The sequence below is a fragment of the Opisthocomus hoazin genome, chromosome Z (assembly GCF_030867145.1).
Source record: "Opisthocomus hoazin isolate bOpiHoa1 chromosome Z, bOpiHoa1.hap1, whole genome shotgun sequence".
NCBI classification, from domain to species: Eukaryota; Metazoa; Chordata; class Aves; order Opisthocomiformes; family Opisthocomidae; genus Opisthocomus; species Opisthocomus hoazin.
Window position 1 is genome coordinate 56,249,732 of NC_134454.1, and position 19,993 is coordinate 56,269,724.

At 37.9% G+C, this 19,993-nt stretch overlaps 1 protein-coding gene across 1 annotated transcript in view; it reads right to left on the minus strand.

Annotated features, from left to right (window-relative positions):
- SLC12A2 (solute carrier family 12 member 2) overlaps positions 1 to 19,993 on the minus strand; it is a 57,546-nt gene that overhangs the window by 31,768 nt on the left and 5,785 nt on the right. Inside the window, exons 2-9 of the mRNA XM_075410563.1 lie at positions 10,867 to 10,986; positions 8,916 to 8,991; positions 8,216 to 8,311; positions 6,255 to 6,394; positions 4,773 to 4,883; positions 1,638 to 1,746; positions 960 to 1,087; positions 788 to 872 (exon numbers count right to left, since the gene is read on the minus strand). Of these exons, the coding sequence (XP_075266678.1) occupies positions 788 to 872; positions 960 to 1,087; positions 1,638 to 1,746; positions 4,773 to 4,883; positions 6,255 to 6,394; positions 8,216 to 8,311; positions 8,916 to 8,991; positions 10,867 to 10,986 (865 nt within the window). The remainder of the gene's footprint in view (positions 1 to 787; positions 873 to 959; positions 1,088 to 1,637; positions 1,747 to 4,772; positions 4,884 to 6,254; positions 6,395 to 8,215; positions 8,312 to 8,915; positions 8,992 to 10,866; positions 10,987 to 19,993) is intronic.

A 19,993-nucleotide genomic window follows, 5' to 3' on the forward strand; every position in this document is an offset into this window, starting at 1 on the left:
AAATATGTGAGACACAATTACTATCTTATGTTTTTAAAGTTACTAGAATAGAATTATTTTATGGGGGGAAAGCCCTGGTTGACCATTGGTGCTCTAGAGGAAAACTGATCTAGAGAGCATCAAACCCTAAGGCAACTTCTACAGAGAATTTCAAACCACTGTGGGTGTGGAAGACTGGGAAGAGAGGTTATACAAGACTCAGATCAGTCTATGATTGCTTCTCCTCTTTCCACATGAAAATCAAGCCACAGACAACATTTCTGAACATGATAACACTTCTGAAAGTGGCCAGATGAAGGTATTACTCACTCTCCTCCCTCTACTGGGGAATCACTGCTCATGCAACCTCACCAAAGAGCTGTTTGATCATCCCACAATAAATTTCAGATAAATAGCTGACTACCATCATCTTCAAAACCAATATACATGTTTGTTCAGTGAGTATTTTCTGAAAACGTGCTTTTCTAATCCAGGGATTATCCCACTGCTAAACTGCAAATCTTTTAACATAGCTAACTGCAATAAATGAGGAAACATCCATACGAAATCTTTTGTCTTCTTTAGTCTGAAGCAGCTGCTACTGTTAGGAAAAATCTTTCATTTTAGGAAATTACAAAACCAGCTGAAAATCAAACCTCCAACAATAAAAACTAACCTCTGGCTATTACTTCCCCATGTATAAAAGACAATTACATAATGACTTTACCTAACGAATTACATAAACTGTTTCAAAACACATCCTCAGAATGAATGTGAAAGGATAAAGTTAAAAACATTCTCTATTTACCTACAGATACTGCAATTCCTACGTAAACCAATGTAGTAATTAAGATGGCCAACAGCGTTCCTTTAGGTATGGCTGACTGAGGATCCTGAAAGAAAAATATCAGTGGACAGTGATGACAGAGATAAATGTACACTCGGTGTCTATGAACAGTATTTGCCGATTCACTACTCACCGCAAGATCACCTGAGATATTTGCACCAGCAAGTATGCCAGTTGCAGCCGGGAAGAAAATAGCAAATACAGAAAAGAAAGTTTCCTCCTGTCGGAAATCTGGTCCAAAATTCTCCATAAATATTTCAGCTGTAGGAAAACATTTAAGTCTATAAATATTCATACAGAAGCTACAGTATTCACCAACCACCCGATCTAGTTGCAAATGTCCCTGTTCATTGCAGGGGGCTTGGACCAGCTGAGCTTTAAAGCTCCCTTATAACCCAAACTATTCAATGATTATATGAGTATTAGCCCATTCCAGCCATTATTAGCTCCATGGAAGAGCTGAAAGTCACAGCTGTCTGATGTTCTTAAGAGCAGAACATTTAAGTCATAATTCATCACTTTGACTCAAAAAAAAATCAAAATAATGAACTTACATAGCCTTTAAAAGCAGAAAAAGTACTTAGAGTATCATCCAACTTTTTAAAATTTAATGTAATCAATATTGAGCAGGCAGGACCAAGTTTTGGCCCAATAACTGTAGAGATATTTTTTCTGATTCTTCTGAACTTCCGCGGTTTTGTTCCTTAAAGCTAAATAGGACTATAAGCTATTTTAGATGTTTAACTTAATTAGGCAAAGATAAGGCATGCTGTCAAAGACAGTGGTTACAAGACTAACTGTTCCAACATACCTTTATAACCAAAGAAACCTTTCGGCTTCTTGCTATCCAAAGGAATAAATGTTCCTATGACGAAGTCTCCAATAGCAAGTATGAGGATCACCAGTAAGACTATCTGTGCCTGAAACATAATGATTGCAGTCAGACAGAAGAACTTGCTTTTTTTCACAGTTTCAAGCTCAATGTTGTGTTCCAAAATGTAAATATTTATGTGATTCTAAATTCAACTCAGTCTTCTCAGTTTGCTTTCAACAAATAAATAAGCCAAGCCGGAAGGAACACGTACCAGGATTTTTAATAAAGAAATAGGAATAATTTTCAAGTTTAATGTCCATTCAAAAGAGAATGTCATTACCATACATCTAAAAAGTTATACTTCTAAAGACAAAACACTTAAAAGAACTATTTTCTCTATAAGCCTTCCAGAAGGAATGGATTTGAGTAGATTGAAAAAATTCACAACAAAAGAGCTAAATGCACACCAGTGCTAGGAGTACTGCCTTACTAACAGTGATCGTAATACTTTGCCTTATACATTAGTATGTGATATTTACTCAGAATTTTATTACATCAGGAATCAAACAGCCTTTGTTTGCTATTTAATGCAATAGACTATTTTGTTACATTCTCATGTTCTCAGCCCTTATTTATGAAATTAAATTGGAGACTACCACAACTGCTTGTTAATTTCTAGTTGCCTTGAGACTTTTTTCATTACAACCTAGATTTTTAGCCACTGTTGAATAAATCCATTATAAACGCTACACTTGGAACAAGCAGTACTTTAAATCATCCAACACCTCAAAAGTGTGAGTAAAGGTAAATCTAGGCATTGAAGAGATGGTTCGGGTTTTACATTTAAATAAGCAACCACACTTCCCTATTATCTTTTGTGTTATTTGATTCCTTATAAAAGGTATATGCCAGTGACTTAGGGGAAGCTATTCGTAGGCTGACTTTATTTCCAGGCCTAGGTTTCACAACTTAATATGCAATAGCACTGCAGCATTGCTGACTGTTACAAACCAAAGTTTTCAGTTGACACAGCCTTGCAAGAAAACAGGGATAGTACAGCAACGAACCGAGCATGACAGCCAGGAGCAGAGTCAGAAGACCACCTGAAGAAACCAATTTGTGCATCATATTTACGTCTCTCCTTTGCCAAGCCTAGAGAATCAGCGAGAGATGTAAGGATGCAGCTTGGTGATTACAGAAGTCGTCAATAAGCCCAGAGAATTCAACATGAAGCTACCACAGAGCAATTGCCACAAGTGGATTTATCCAGTAACAAACCTAGGCTTCTCCCTGAAGCTAAGAGCATTTTCTGAATATTGTCCTTTTATTCAGAAGTCTCAGACAAAGAACGGGCTTCTATGACTTGAACAGAAGGAGCTGAGTGGTGAGAGATCACAAACTCTGAAAAGTCATTTTTTTAAGCAGGCTTCCCAACCTCTCTTAGCTTTTACGTCTGCTTCAAAGGCATTATTACAGATTTCCCTCTTCCCATTTTCTAAGGCATTCCGTAAGTCTTAGGAAGGGCACAGGAGAACATCATAGCTGCTTGAATTGACAGAAGTATTCATGTTTTGCTAAGCTGTATGTTAACCCACATGAAGTGATTGTCTGACAGGTTCAGTTGCTTACCATCGCTCCAACCTGCCTTCTTCCATAATCCATAAACCAAGCCAACAGGCCTTGATTTTTGCATTGAGCACAGGATTTTTGAAAGTTACCTATTTCCTAACAAGGATGAAACTCCAGTGATACCACACTTCAAGTTTTATCTACAAACATTAAACAACACTGGTATTTCAATGCAAGTTATTGTTATATAATTGCTCACGCTACAGACCAAAAGCAAGATATTTCTTGTGACTTTAAGAGACAGTGGCCACAGTGTCAGTAACAACTAGTTCATTCCAAGGAAAAACTAAACAGTTGAGATTAAGGAGGACAGTATTGTTCAAAGTTGGGTGCATAAAGACACCATTTCAAATTGAAGTTACAGGCAGTGAAGGACTACCTGACAAAGGTAACCAATTGTTACAGAAGCGTGCTGTTCACTTTAGAAGTACGTGCCAAAGTCAATTTCTGTAGATTCTTTTCTCCCTGTGATAGATCCAAGTAATGTACTTGATCTTCACTTCCTTTTTCTACCTTCTGTATTTCTAGGGCTGGAAGCAGTAAGAAAAAACCCTCTCCTTTCCATTACGAGTATCATCATCATCCTGATGCAGGAGCATAAAAAAACTGTCGTAACACTTACACGAAGAAGCTCCTTTAGTTGCCTCTCACTGCAGAAAATAGGAGCTATTGTGAACCAAGTATCAAATGCAAAGGGAGACCAAGTGAGGGTCATCTTAATTAATTTTGAGTACACTATGGACTGATATTCAGAAAAAGCCTGTGCAGGATCAGGTGCAGGAAACAGTGAGCAAGCTACACTGCCTAGTAATGCAGAGCAGAAAGCTAATAAGGCAACCTCTGTACTAAGTTCCCACAGTCAGAGCTGAATGAAGACCGTGCAGCCACAACAACATGAAAAAAGTAGGTTCCCCCTACTACACGTTCATCTTCACCAATGTTCACAACCCTCCCCAATGCTGGACCTAGTGACTGTATCACACTGTCTGGATGTTTCCAAGTGAAAACAAAACCTGAAGAGAGCAGAAGGGAAGGTAAGAACACCGGTTTTGAGTTAGCAAAAACTGCACAACTTCAGATTGGCTTCAGCTCCAGACTAGTATTTCCCAACTACAGAGCTCATCTGAAGTTCCCAGGGAGGGAAAATTATCATGCTAATGCACTTGCCTTTTCTTGTTCTGCTGTAGTTGCCCAGAAGAGGGTAATACTGTTGACCTACTTGACAGCACCAGTAGCAGTATATTATGCTGGTTTTTGGGTTCTCATTAACGCTTAAACTTCCAGTGGAGCAAAGTGGTCCAAGGTCTGAAATGCTGTCCAGACCTTCACATGCTAGTGCTAAACAAAGAGCTATTACATAAAAACTGCCCACTGACTTAATTCTAACATACCAGGCATGCAATACTGAGTGCACTAAATCTATTAAAAATAAATTAAACAGCTGAGGTAGAAAATGGTATCAAAATTATGAAGCAGAGAATAAAAGAAAAGGTAGTTCCTTACTTTTGCTTCCCATTCCATTCCAGCAACAGAAATACCCAGCAATATAACCACTGTTATAGCCCCTATGATTCTGATATCATTCATTTCATCAACCATCAATGTTCCATTTTCCTAACAAAACAAACAAAAAAATAGTCATATACTTTAACAAGTACTTATCTTCCCTACTGCAGAACAGCATTTTATTGACTATAGTTAACCTCTATACCACAAATTTATTCATTTTAAATTCCCTGTATGTACACAAGTAATTTGGCTTTTGCCTTGTTTTAAATCACTGAATATTCTAAACAGAAACGATCATTCCTAATCATAGCCCATCCCCAGAGAGAACTTCCTGTCCTCCAACTGACAAATAATACCTGGTTGTGTTTAACTTCAGGAACTGTTTTTAATCAACAGAACTCCTTTGAAAACAAGCTTAATGTAAGTGATAGCCATTTTTAAGAAACAGTTCACTAATAATAATCTCAACATTAACAACTTATGGTTCTGTGTCGCGTATCTGTAGCGCCACCCTTCTCCTCAACAGCGAGCTTGGACTTTACCACAAATTATACATCTTTTTTTCAGGGAGATACGCAGTGTGGGAAGTTTCCACTTGACACCAATGATAATTTGCTTTTTAGCAAAAAGTTACTGAATTACAGTAGTATTTTACCTATGTATCAGCAATCACCTTGTATCTCATTCCATGTCTTTGCACTGGTCAGGGCAACCCCCAGTGTCAATACAGCCTGGGGGATGAAGGGATTGAGAGCAGTCCTGCAGAGAAGGACTTGGGGGGTACTGATGGATGAAAAGCTGGACATGAGCCAACAACATGTGCTCGCAGCCCAGAAGGCCAACCGTATCCTGGGCTGCATCAAGAGAAGGGTGGCCAGCAGGTTGAAGGAGGTGATTCTGCCCCTCTACTCTCCTCTGGTGAGACCTCACATGGAGTCCTGTGTCCAGCTCTGGAGCCCAGAGGAGGGCCACACAAATGATCAGAGTGTGGAACACCTCTCCATGAACAAAGACAGAGATAGTTTGGGTCGTTCAGCCCGGAGAAGAGAAGGCTCCACAAACACCTTATAGCAGCCTTTCAATACTTAAAGGAGGCTTGTAAGAAAGATGGCGACAGGCTTTCTAATAGGGCTTGTAGAGACAGGACAAGGGGTAATGGTTCTAAACTAAAGGAGGGTAGATGTAGACTAGACATAAGGAAGAAATTTTTTACAATGAGGGTAGCGAAACACGGGCACAGGTTGCCCAGAGAGGTAGTGGAGGCCCCATTCCTTGAAGCATTGAAGGCCAGGTTGGACGGGGCTCTGAAGCAACCTGACCTAGCTAACAATGTCCCTGCACATCGCAGGGAGATTGGGCTAGATGGCCTTTAAAGATCCCTTCCAACCCAAACCATTCTATGATTCTACGATTAAATGACAGCTCAAAGTTGCATAAAGGACTGTGTAAGCAATATAATCACTAACATCCATATACCTTAAGTAGCTCCACAACTGTCTCTCCAAAGCCAACAACATACATTGCTACTGCAACAGCATTGGCAAATGCAAAAATCAGACCTATGGCACCACCAAACTCTGGCCCCAGACTTCTGGAAATTAAGTAATATGCTCCTCCTGAAAGAAAAAAAGAAAAGACAAAAAACCCCACTACGTGAAAAAGCCTAAGAATAGACAGTCATCAGCAATTTAAAGTGTACATGAACAAGACGCTATTTATTCTTGCATCTTCCCTGATGTATGAGAACATAACCCAAAACTCAGTATTTTAGGGACACGCATGCTGAAGTTTCAGACACACATTTCAAGTTTTAATGAAAAGACACGAGCTGGAAACAATCACCTGACTTTTGCACCACACCATAGTATTCAGCTATGTAACTAGTTCTATGGTTAAAAACAAACTGTAAAACACAAGCAGCAGGATTAATGGGCTTTTATTTCAAACTACTCTAAGCATTTGTGCATAGTTCTACTATTACACATTTTCATTACCTATAGCTCAAGAAACTGGCCAAGTAGACTGTAATAAATCCACCGAAGTTCCAAACCTCCATGACGTGTCTCTTAAGGCTCTGTTGTTACGGGAATTTTCTGCCCTCGAATGCGACTCTCAAAACAGTCACATGGCCACTCTATTTTTCAGAACCTATTCTTTGTGTTTTGAACTTGACCAATACGACATCTCAATCACAATACGAAACAAACAGAAAACTGAGTATCTACAGCATTAAAGAAGAGGAAAATTTTCAAAATCTACCAAAGGCACATTCCTCCAGTTTAAGGCTAAGCTTTCTAGCAGTAACAAAATCTTCCAGCTCCAGTCTGAAGTAATTGAGTGCACATTAAAAATCCGCAACAGGAAATCCTTAATTTCACTGCCTTACAGTTCCTGTGCAAAACCTATGTAGGTACCCAGCTTTGACATATTTTGCAAGAATGTTAACGTAAGAAAAATATCGCTGTAATATAAGATTTTCATAAGAACAACTGTGATTTTATTCTACAGTTCTTCCCATTCAGCACTTCAAATTTCCTAATGAACTATTACTTTGCAAGTAATAGTTCCAAAAAAAAAAAATATGGCTCTCATAAGAATAGGAAAAATCTATACGTATAACGCAATTTTAAAAAGAAAGTGCATTTAGAAACTAAGCTTGACATAATGCTAAGATTCATAGCTGACACAAAGTAAGAAGACCCAATGGGATGTGACAGTGAGGTTTTTCTCTGCACTTTAATCAAGAGAATTTTATGAGCTTCTATTTTAATTCCACCACATTTTCTACTAGTAGCAGTCTTGTAATATCATGAAGCAGTTTGAGCATGTCAAAGGCATCAAACACAAAACTATTCTGTAGAATTGCTGACAATAGCACACAAACCAAGAAAGAGAACAAAAACCATCACCCTCAGGAAATCTGGAGATAATCAAAAGTTTGGAGAATTTCTTTTGTGTATTGAAAAATCATGACGGAACAAGAATATGTGCTTTAGCATGCTCTCATATAGAGTTACCTTATCCTCTTATAGGATGCATTTTTTCATTAGTAATTTTTATTTCAGGACATGAACACATACAAGCACACATGCACACTCTTAACCAACCAGTGCAGATGCAGGAGAATATTAAGACCCTATTCATTCCTGGCTATGTCTCTCTAAAAATGTTTGTATTCCAAAAATTAAGAATAGATAATGTTTCTTCCACAGTGGAAAAGCAAGCCACTAGTCAAGTCAAATCTGTAGGCTGATTACTGACTTCATTAACTACATGACTGCTTAGTCAAATACAGAACATAGAGAAGACTCTGCTCCTCAGAGAACCAACCCTTACTTTCCATCCATACTATTTTTTCCCTGACGCTAAAAAAAGAAGGAAAATAAATTAGAGGTTCCATCCTTAAGGTGTACGCTTCTTTATGAAAGTACGTTTACCTCCTCTTACAAACCCATTTGTGGCTATTGCTGAAGTAGATAGTCCTGTAATAGTTGTCACAACAGTGGCCATTCCAATAACCAAGACAGACAGACCTTTTGGAAAGACAGGGGGAGAAAGGTGTTAAGTCCAGTATTAAAGGGGACAAATCTTCAGCTTAACTTGTTTTACAGAATTAGTCTTGCAAACACAACACAGATTTACTGTGTGTGGTCCCACACATTCAAGCAAAAGGCTTCTTCACTCCCCTTTTGTACAGAGAAGCTTCCAGGATACAAACAAAATTGGATAAATGTTCTCTTTAATCAGAAGGGTAAAAGCTGTATCCTAAAGCTTCAAGGAAACATGTCTTTTGCAGAGGAGAGATTTTCTGCAGTCCAATACTAAGCTAAGCCTTTCACGAAAATTGTTCATATACTACACAGTCTACATGCATTTTAATAATCAGATCAAAAGCTTATCTCTACAGTTCACTGAAGACTTACAAATGTCAATTTTAAATTACATACCTTACAGCTAAATGAAAATGTCTAAGTAACTTCATACTGCTTAACATTTTTGTAATGGTAAATTACCTTAAAAACTGGTAATACTAAGGTCATTTTCTACCCCTGTTTGAAGTGCAAGCTCAGGATCAACACCTCTTTTCGATCACATTTAAAAGTCATATAAATTAAATCCTAGCATTAGTACACGTACCTATCCCAGCTTGTCCTACAATCCATGATAGTCTGATGAAGAGCATCACACCCCAAATATTTAACATACATCGTACCTAAGATAGAACAGAAATTTTACATAGGTTAGGTCTTATATCTGCAGTCATTTCCAGTAATTCTTCATTTCAGTTTTTAATGTTGTCAAAATTATCTTGCAGTCTTTTCTCACCACTTTTCAAATTATTTCACAAGAATAGATTTTTTAATTGGACAAATTAAGATTCGACTGAAAAAAATAAAAGGAAACCTAAATATGATTTAGAATTTACTACCTTGAACTTGGATAGTTATGGTACTTCAATATCTGACACTTGCAGCTTGTCTTGACCAAACAATAAAAATAAATAACTTAGACTCCAACCCTTAGGAACCAAAATTTATACTACTGGATACATGACTAAAAATGAGATTGTGAGGTCTACAATGATTGTGAGATCTGCAACCCCAGTTAGAGATCTCCCACAAATCTCCCCCAAAAATGCACTAAAACAATATCCTACGAAATAATGTATTATTTTTTAAAATACAAAGAAATTCCACAATGTCCCAGTCCTAGAACTTTTGTATCTTATAATATAGCTGCATAGGGGCAGGGAGTGGTGGTTTTCATTTTTTTACCCCTGTATTTTAAACTCTTAGTTCTCAACAGAGTTTGCACTGTACAGCATTTAGACAGAAAGCTAACAGCAGGTCAGATCTCTCTCCTACCTAAAGTGTATGATATCAGAAAGTTTTCAGAGATTTAAAAAGTCTTTTGCAAAATGTAAATTACCCAAGCTGGAAATACTCACCCAGGGAGTTCATGCCTACTAGGAAACACTAACGGCACCATTCAAATCACTGAAAAGGAGTTCATCCTCCTTGAAACTTTTAAGCAGACTTCGAAACAAAACTGTCAGCAACATTTATCTCGTAACTCTTTAATACTTGGAATTGCTGCTTAGAAAAACAGTCCAATACAGGATCTGGGTTCCGAGAATTTCAAAGTCAGCTTCACACCTGCTTTAAAATTAACAACTCTGTCCTTCGTTGGGGTACGTCAATAGAAGTCTGTAATACCCTTTTCATGGCTACCACAGGCACGGTCCTTCTCCCAAGGTAGAGAGTGTGGCTAGTTCAAGACTTGAAAGGAAGCTGCTAATACACAGTGAAGCTTGCTGAGCTGAAGTTAGGTATTCTGAATGCTCAAGTTCAACATGTTTTATCCAATTATTTCATTTGCAGGCAACACAATAAATTCTTACAGCTTTGGAGAGTATGTATTAGTAACTGTTTCTCTTTGCCAAAGTAATAAAAATACGTTAATATGTACTTATAATAAAATTTCCCCATGTCATCCTTAATTTTTCACTACTCCAAATTGGGACAGACTCATTTTTTTCCATGACAACTATGTTGTATTTAGTGTTAAGACTTTCACAACTTAGGAGAACACGACTTCTTGTAACAGGTTCAACAAAATTTAAATACTTAATCCAGGTCAACTTTTGCCATATACAGGTAGGTACTCTCCCCAACACAGTATTGATTACTTCTCTGAAAAATAAAAATTAAGTTTTCTAACACTTTAGTCCAAAACTTCATAGATCCAAAGTGAACACACATTGTCTATTCTCTCCATCTGCATTTGTCTTTGTCCCTTACAATCTATATGTAGTTTCTGTATATTTACATAATCTCTTTCCTCTTTGAAATTATGCAATTTCAAAACTATAAAACCTGAGCTAAGAAACCATGATCCCTTAAATCCTGAAGTACTTACTTCCTTATAATTCATAACAAGAGCAACCCTTCCTAAAACTAGGACATTTTTCCACATCTCATACCCATAATCTTTCCTTTATACAGGACTATCACAATCCCTCTCAAAACAGAAGGTTATTAGAAAGATCATACCTGTAAGAAACTGAAGTACAATGCATCAAACTTACCAATACACCTTTTATCCAGCCAAACTTGACCACCCCTTTGCTATCAGGTGCATAAGTGGCAGCTGCATCCCCAGCTGGTGTGCCTTCTTCACCATTTGCATACCCATCTTCAAATGGTTCCTTGGGGAAAAAAAAAAGTTTATCTTCTATGTGATTAACAGAGTAGAGAGGTATTTGATACTCACATTGTAAAAAAATGTGTCTACTTGTGCAAACAGAAAAGTTAAACAATGACACAGCAGAAGTTTTATGCTTTTCCCTTATGATCCTTGTATGAGGCATATTCACAGTCTTCAAAGAATATAAACCAAACTTACACAGATGACTTCGGTATTCTGCTTCAGTTAGAGCAAATTGTTAGCAGTCACAGTAATAAATATTTTGAAGAATCTGTTTGACAGCCCTAAGAAACAAATGTCTGGTCTTTCAGAGAAAAGCTACAAGATTTCAAATGCAGTGACCTCTACAGCACAGGAAGTTTTCTTTCTTAATCTGAAAGCGTACACTGTTCTGCCATAAGTTACTACTCTCAGCTATAGCATTTCCTGTAGTTTCGACTTAGCTGTTGTTTGATGAATTTTTCAGGAAATAAATTATTCACTTCCCTGCAAACTATTCTACTGTTCACTGTAAGGCGATGCTGCTAGAAAGGAGGGTAGGAGAGTGGCATTTCAAGGAGAAGGAAGGAAGTGAAGTCTCTTCCCACACACTGTCCCTCTCTAAAAGGGAAGGATGAGAGATGCAGAAAACATCAGTCCCATGGACAAAGACCAACTTGTAGCTTTTCTTTACAATTCAGCTCTCAGCCTTATAATGTAGAAATCTTAACTGTTCGATATATATTAAAAATATATGTATACTTATTGCATGCTTGCAAGAGGCAGCTTTGTTTTGCCAAGCCAGGCAAACACCTAAACATTTAAACTCAAATATTTCCTATGCTTGCTGTAAGAAATCTGCAGGAAGCACTCTAACCAAAGTATGTTAGTTATCCAAGGCAACAAGTATAAAGAATGAATATACTAAAAAGACCCTGAATACCATTCAGAGAATACTATTCAGCAGACTAGCTCAAGCAGTATTTGTGAAGCAGCCTGCATCCCAGAGGGCTTACAAAACATTTAAGCAATTAGAGGTTCACTCCCAATGAGGTAAAAGGCAAAAATCCCATTCGCTAAATAATACACAAAATAGCGTAATAGCAAAATTATGCTTTCAAGAAGTATGGTCCGTGATGAAGGGACACAGTAAGAAAGTTTAATGTGAGATACTTGATTAAACTCCTCCTTCTCTTGATGCATTAATACCAAATATGCTGTCAGCAGAGAGTCCAGAGGAAATATTTATAGAACGGTAACTTATGAATTGTGTCATACATATTCCCTTACAATCAGTAGTAAACATACAAACAGATGAAAAAAAGAAAAACCAGATTATGTCAATCTTATTCAAGGGTCATTAGCACAGATTCATGTCAGTGCTTCTCCCACTAACTTTGTATTATGAAATTCTCATAAAAACAGGTGCACCTGCAACACATCTGGAAATCCTGTATGGCATAAGCTTTCCACCAGTAGGCAGAACCATTATCAGTTTGCAGATCATTACCTTTAACAGATAGCTTTCTTAAATAGCAGGTTTTCCGGTCTCCAGAAGGGATTAAAAAAGAGAAATTATCTGGTTTGATGAACTGCAGCTCCTCTTGATAGAAAAGAACAAATGGCTGTAACTTCTTGGGAGATTTGCACAGCCTCTGACCAATGAATCTATTGATTTGGTGATTATTTGTATTCAGGCACTCAAACCAAAGCAAGCAAGAAGTGGCGCGTGATCCATTTAGGGTGGTAAGAACAACAGTCACATTTATTATCTAAGCAGTTTTTATGTTTTGGCCAAGAAAACTGCCAAAATTTGATAACATCTTCCAGTATTACAAAAAGGCACATCATACGCCAATGAAAAACAATAAAATTGTTCATTGAAAAGACTGTTCAGGAAGGATCAAGGAAGGGCTACAAGAAATTTCTATCTTCATGTCTTAAAATACTTAAACATTATGCGTGACTAAAGTAATTCATGCTGTAATACTGAGTCACAACATTTTTTTTTAACAAACTAGAAGCATTCGTTTACTCCACTTTTAGGTTTTAAGAGAAGGTGGAGAATATTCTAGTATCTAGTTTAAGAGACAATTATATACTTCAGCATACGACCATGGCTAGCCAGGTATTGGTAGAACCTGCACACACTGACAAGATGACCTCCAGAGGTCACTTCCAACCTCAACCATCATGCGATAGCTACGCAGTTTACTACAGTGCCTAAACAAGCCCATAGCTCAGCCTGTTGTATTCTGGGAAGGAGATAATGGCTCGCAACCGGTATTTGCAGTTATCAGTTACCAGATCAGCTTCAAGATATGCACACTATGAACACAAAAAAAGTTTTGTTCTGCATGCCTTGTCTCTCCACACTATGCAATATTTCTTAGGAAAATATTTTGAAGCACACGCAAAATGTAATAACTGGAAGGTTATTGCTGGTTATCAGTGCTAGTGGGTGCCTGAGAGTGTGGGCACAAAAGAATTCCACTCCACAAGGCTCCAAGTTCAGCTCTTCAATGCGAGATTAAGAAACCACCACTGTGGTCTCAGCTGTAAATAAAGCAGGCATAGTATTATTCATGCTTGTGCTCATGGGGAAACAACGCTTCTACTCAAGTCACATACTGAATGGAAATGAACACACTAGCACTATTTTAGAACAGCCATACATGTACGACAAGATCTTCACAAACAGTAAAAAACACTAACACACTGTGGATTTGGAGGGGGTGTAACAACAGGGGAAAGAAAATAGAAGTTTTTAGCATTTCAGACCAGAAATGCTTATTAATACATCTTTTTAATCAAAACAGTGTCTTTTATCTCATCAGCCCAAAGAACACTCAAGAGTTATGGTGTTCACTTGAACTGCTTATGGAAAAATAAGATATATTTACACATTGACAATTCTATCATACACTGACAGGAATTTAGCCAAGAAACACTTAAATTCTGTTCCTATACAGAAACTTCCAATGCTGTATCACAGTGCACTGAAAAGTATAGATAATCTACTATTTTGTTTCCAGTACTACATCATAACAGTAAGTTATTTGTGCCAATTGTGAATAGCCTCCACATTTATTAGAAGTGGATTAGTAATGAGAAAAGACTTGTTAGCCAGAAGAGATCTGAGATTTTTCACACACAGCTTGAAATACACTGGCGCACAGAAAAGTTTCTCATTGGTAAAAATTGCTATTTAGTTGTACTGAGAGTTCTTGACAGTGGTGTATGTCATGCAGCACACTTATCTGTGGTAAACTTATCTAGATCTCATCTTAAAGGCAACATACTTAGGCTATGTTGAACTATACGAGGCAGGACCAGAACACACACCAACTCTTGCTTCTTTTCAAGTACTACAACATGGAAGCCCCATGTAAAGAACAGGACAATCAGCAAGTTTGTATCTAAGACTACATGCTACTCCTTCAGGCAGACCACTTTCTTTGCAGTGTGCCCGATCTGCCATGTCCCAAGCAGTAATGAACTCCTTTAGCTAATCCTTCTTCTTGAAATTACTCTTGTGCAGAGACAAGGCCAAAGAAGCACCTGACATTAGAGCTCTTTTTCCACCTCTCATGTTTGAACAGTTAGGGGTTTAGCAATGCCATACAGTATGGGCTTCTCCTCACACATATTCCTTAGCAAGGCTTCACAACAGTAGCTTTTTCTTGTCCTAGTAGAATACAGTACTGAAGCTGGTTTAAATAGCAAATCCTAATATCAAAATGCTAAAGAAAATCAAGAGCCTCGTCTTTTCAAGCTCCAATTTTTTCAAGTAAACATAAAAAATGGCTTTCCACCACATTTAATCAAGAGAACAGCTGCTTACATTTAAAACTGCTTTTACTTAAGATATTCTGATACTGAGCATGGTGCTCTCAACATTTAATATGCTCACTGAGGACAGGAAACAAGGGAAGCTGCCCAAAAACCATCTTTTACCAACAGAGGTACCGACAGAACAGTTCTGTACACCAATGGGGCTCTGTCCTCACCAGCTACAGCCGAAGCCTCAACAACGGGATCATGCTTTTACCTGCTAGGAGCTTTGGGTTAGAGATGTTTGCAGCAATCATCATGGACAGTGGAACCTTTCTTCACAAGTTGCAAGAGACTTGCACACATCTTCTGCACTCCTTCACTGCAGCTTCCAGCATTACTGCCAAGCTGTTTACTACACCTTACCATAACAATTTCTTGTCTCCACCTCCAAAAGGTTAACTTTATAAGCGTCGCCATTTTTAAGAAATTCTTTTTTATGGAAGGAAGCAATCAGTAAATTGTACTGATCCAGATGCAGCACATCAGCTGTCTCAACAGTGGAAGAATCATTACTTGTAGAGATCATACTCCTAAATAGCCCAACCTTATAGCTGCACACAGTTAAGACTACAGCTACTCAAGTCCAAAACTTTACAGTACAGAAGATATTCAGAGTTAACAAAGCTCAAAACATACATGGAAGAAAAGTTTTGGTTTTGCTTTTCTAATTCAAACACAAAGAAAGTTATCAAACAGCAGCAGAACCTCTAAACATTTTGTCCCAGAAGATGCTAACACTTCTCACGATTTTTAAAGACTACAAACCTTTTCTTGGGTGAGCAAGCCTTCCACTTTGCCTTCTGGAATAAACTTCCAGATTCTTCTTTCCACCTCACCTGTACCATTTCTAATGATCTCAATAAAACGTTTAAAACGTGCTAGAGGTATTGTATGCATAGAATAACTGCACAGAATAATCCTGCTGGTGTAGGTGTTTACCTCTGATGCAACAGTGACAACTTTTGCAAAAAAATTGTACTGGTATAAATATATTTAAGTGTGATACTGTACTACCAAAGAACAAGCCAGCTACTACATGCTGACTGTAGGACACTAAACCATATCAAACACAACTGTTCTTTAAACACTGCTTTTGCAGCATGCTAACATCTGCAGTCATAAAATTCCCAGTTTGTGCCTAAGGGTCTTTGATTAGCTGTTTTTATGTTTTAATGCTTTTGTCTAGCTAGTGGTGAAAGAAACAAAGAGCACTGAGTTTCCTGTCTAAGTTTCTACGGAACGGCTCCCAGCATCCTGTTGTCCAGGGACATAAGAGGGTCCTGGGATTAACACTTTATCAAGAAGAGTCTCAAATTTGATTGCCTGAGTGACAACACAAGGTATTTCAGTACTTAAATATGCAAGAGGAAAAATAAGTTCTCACCAGTCCTTGACTCGATCTGGTGACACCGACTATTGCTTGTCACCATTTTTTCAACCAATCACTGTTCAAAACGGTTAAGATACCATTGTTAACTTTGCACTGTAGACCAAAAACAAATATAGCGAGTTTTTAATACTAGGTTTGAAAAACATCTCTGCCAGTTAAGTGTTTCTTCTAAGGGAAATGAACAGATCTAATAGGGAGATAGTACTGTAGGTAATTACTTCTACAGTATCTTACTCTACATAACACTGTCTTAACAACCAGTACTGGCACAGACAGTCTATTTTGTAAATCAGTAATACTAGCAGTACTGTTGTTGACAAACAGCTATTTTCTTCTCCATACTGATCTATTTCAGAAGTGCTAACCCTAAAGCTTTGTTGGATATCCTCACTGCTTTCATTTATGCCCAAATTAATTTACCTAAGCCTCCCTACCATTAAAACCCCAGAACTATACAGTAAATATCAATACCCAAACCTGACTAAAAAAGGCAATTTCCCATTCAGACCTATCAAATAACGCAGAAGAATCTTGTTAGACCTGGGAACCGGAAACTAACAAAACTGAAACTCAACCCCAATGAAAGTAAAGTAAGAAGGGAAAAAAACAGATGCTGTGTACATCTCTCACTTCCCTTCAAAGAACTCTTTTTCTGGCCTGCCCTAAATACTTTCAGAAAACTATCACCTTGTTACACAGAAAAGACTGTAAAACCAGAAAAATAATTCCATAGTGAGTAAATCAAGAAAAAATTAAATCTTTAGTACACCTCAACTTTAAATGCTGCATGCAGTTCTAGTTCTTCCCCACTAGACCTCTGCTGTGATAGGGATGCAGACAAGGTTACCATGAGTTCGTATGGAAATAAAGAACTAGTGTGCCCACCTCTCAATTAATGGTTCATAACAGCCCTCATTCCAATGAAAGAGCAGTGAAAGTGCAAATTCTAAAACTGACAGTAGGTTACCACTTTCCACACCTTAATTACTTCACTAATTTACATTTTACCAACAGATGTAATGTCTGATCATCTGGTACTTCAAACAGAGTAGTAATCCAAGAGAACAGTTACCTTTCACTTAAAGATTGCTACTCCTAGCAAGTAGCTTCCACAGACACCCAGAACGGTTTACAAATTCCTGATAATTCGTTAGTTAGAAACAGGTTTGTCAAGTTAGCAAAACACATTCAGGTGTTCAGGTTTTTCAGGAGATAGATGGGAAGCTTGAGTGATCAGTATTGCTACCAGTGGGAAAAACCCGTCAGATAGCACATACAAAAGAAAACACGGTAGAAGACATGTTCAACACATCTCAGTCTGCCTAAACACTTTCTTAGCATTTTCTTTAAAAAATAAATTCAAAACACACACTTTCAGAGAACATTGCTAGCCATTGTGCAATGACTAGCTGTTGGTGGCAGTTCAGAAGAGTCAGCAGTCTTATTAGGTACTTCACTGCTTGGTTTTAAATCACGAATAAATTCTAGCAAATTTGCTAACGGAACTTCTAATTCCCACTCCTTGTTTAAAGCATATGTAAAATGTTGCTACTATACTGTGGTTCTAGTACCTTTACAGTTATAACCTAAAAAAAGCCTACTAACCCATTAAATGGCACCCAGGTGTTACCTACAGCAACAGGAGATAAATTACCCAAATATAACATGATCTGTTCTTAAAACTCAGGATTCCTTGGAATCAAACATGAACAGCCTCAACCATTGGTTACTCACCTCAATCAAAGGAAATCCTTTTCAGGTTTGCAGCCAAGAGACCAAAACTTAAGTGCTTTGGCTATATTATGTTCTCTACAATTACACGTTTACTTCCAGAGATTTTAAAAGAGATTGCATCAAACACAGAATGTTAGCGTTATCTTAAGCTGAAATTAAAAGTCTGTTGTACTTTGATTACAGCAGAACAATTTTAAACAGAAGAAATTTATAGTTACAATTAACAGCTGAAGAACTAGCCAGCTACATCTCTGCCATCAGCTTCTATTTCAGTGTCTTGCAACTCAATACTGCTTTAACGGAGAAACATTAAGCAACACTTTTTCTTGTGTGTGTGCATGTATACATAGATATATTCTGGTTTTAAAAGCCATTTTTACTTTAATTCTTTTAAAGGGATAGAGAATCATCTATTCTTCCTCCCAGGTCTCACAAGTAGTATGGTGTATTAACCAGGCTAGCAAGACTGTTAATCAAGAAACTTACTCAGGCAATTAATTTCAGCTTAGGAGTAAATCATTATCCTTGCAAGGTGGCATATTTCCTATCTATATACACATATCCTTACAAAGGATAGATAGGAGCCTTGTTTATAAAGCTCACTACTACATAAAGTCTTACCTACATACAATTTTTTTGACTGATCTCTAAGCTTACTAACCACACAAAGGCTACAGACTTTTCTCTTTAAGGAGGTGATTACGATCCTCCGCTCCTAACACGGGATGGATACAAATTGTAGTCTGGTAGACTTTGCGCTTGAAGGAAAAGGTCTGGAATCAACTGAGCAATGAAGCAACAGCAAAACTGCCCATACTTGAGAGTCCTCTTAATTGGTGAAAACAGACACAACCTGATCGTTGAGTGATCCTGATGAACTTGATTTTCATAGCAGTATTCCACAGCCACTAACCTGTCACGTCACTTAAGTAATCCAGGCATTAGAGCATTGCATAATATTCCAAGTGTGGTCTCATCCCATCCTCTATCTGCTTTCTCTACTGCATGACCACGAATTTTGAGTTTTCAATGCTTTACAAGCAAAAAATTTCAATGCTTTCCTAAGCACCACATTGAAATAAAGTCTCTCTCAAGGCAGATTACCAATCAGTGCCTCTGGAAAGGGTGATAGTGTCAATGCCATTTGATCCAGTTGTCACTGATATCAGAATAGGAAGTTCAGATTCAAATCTTTGCATTCCTAACAGACAAGGACTAGATACACTTACAGAAGAAAAAATTGTAGAGGTAAGCACTTAAGTCCAGACAGTCATGCAAAGTCAGAGATTTGAAAGCCTACAGCCAGTATGGTGTGACCAGATGCAATCCTTTCAAGCAGTTTTTACACATGACATGGTAGCAAAGTTTTGTTGACATCTGCAGATATGCAAGGGCAGTATCCTATCTGAAATGCAGTAAGTATTTTTTTTCCTCTGTATCAAACACAAAGAACAAGAGCATTTTGCAAAAGCATCAAGATAAAGAAAAGTCTCTACACGTTCACGTCTTGATTCATGCACCCCTCTAAGTACAGCATGATACGAATACTCTGGGCAAGCTGATTTGGAGAATTAAGAGAAAAATGAGAGAAGACCTCTGTTCAGCAGCTCTGCAGTGTGACTGCCCCATGGCAGACCCACACTGCTCACATTCTGCACTCCCAGAAATACTGTATGCAAAGTCAGGCCTTTCTGTCAAGGAATACTCAACACGGTCTGACACCACTACAAAAACAAACAAACAAACAAAAACCACCACCACAAAACCACAAGCTTCCTTTGCCAGTCTCTCCACTTCTAGTTAACAGGAAATTGCACTATTAACATCTAGTCACAGAAAAGGAGGCATGACTTCCTGCACAACACAAGTGTAGGGGCAACCAATCCATCAGCCTAAGAGGAAGAAATACGTGATCTACTTCACTCCTCAAAAATACACATCAGTTTTGGCTTTGATGGATGACTCCTTTCCTGCCCCCTGCAGAATCAAACTACTAGTTTCCCTACTGCACCAACTAGTTGATCTTTCCAGAAGAACCATTGTACTGTCAATGATTACCAATGCGCTA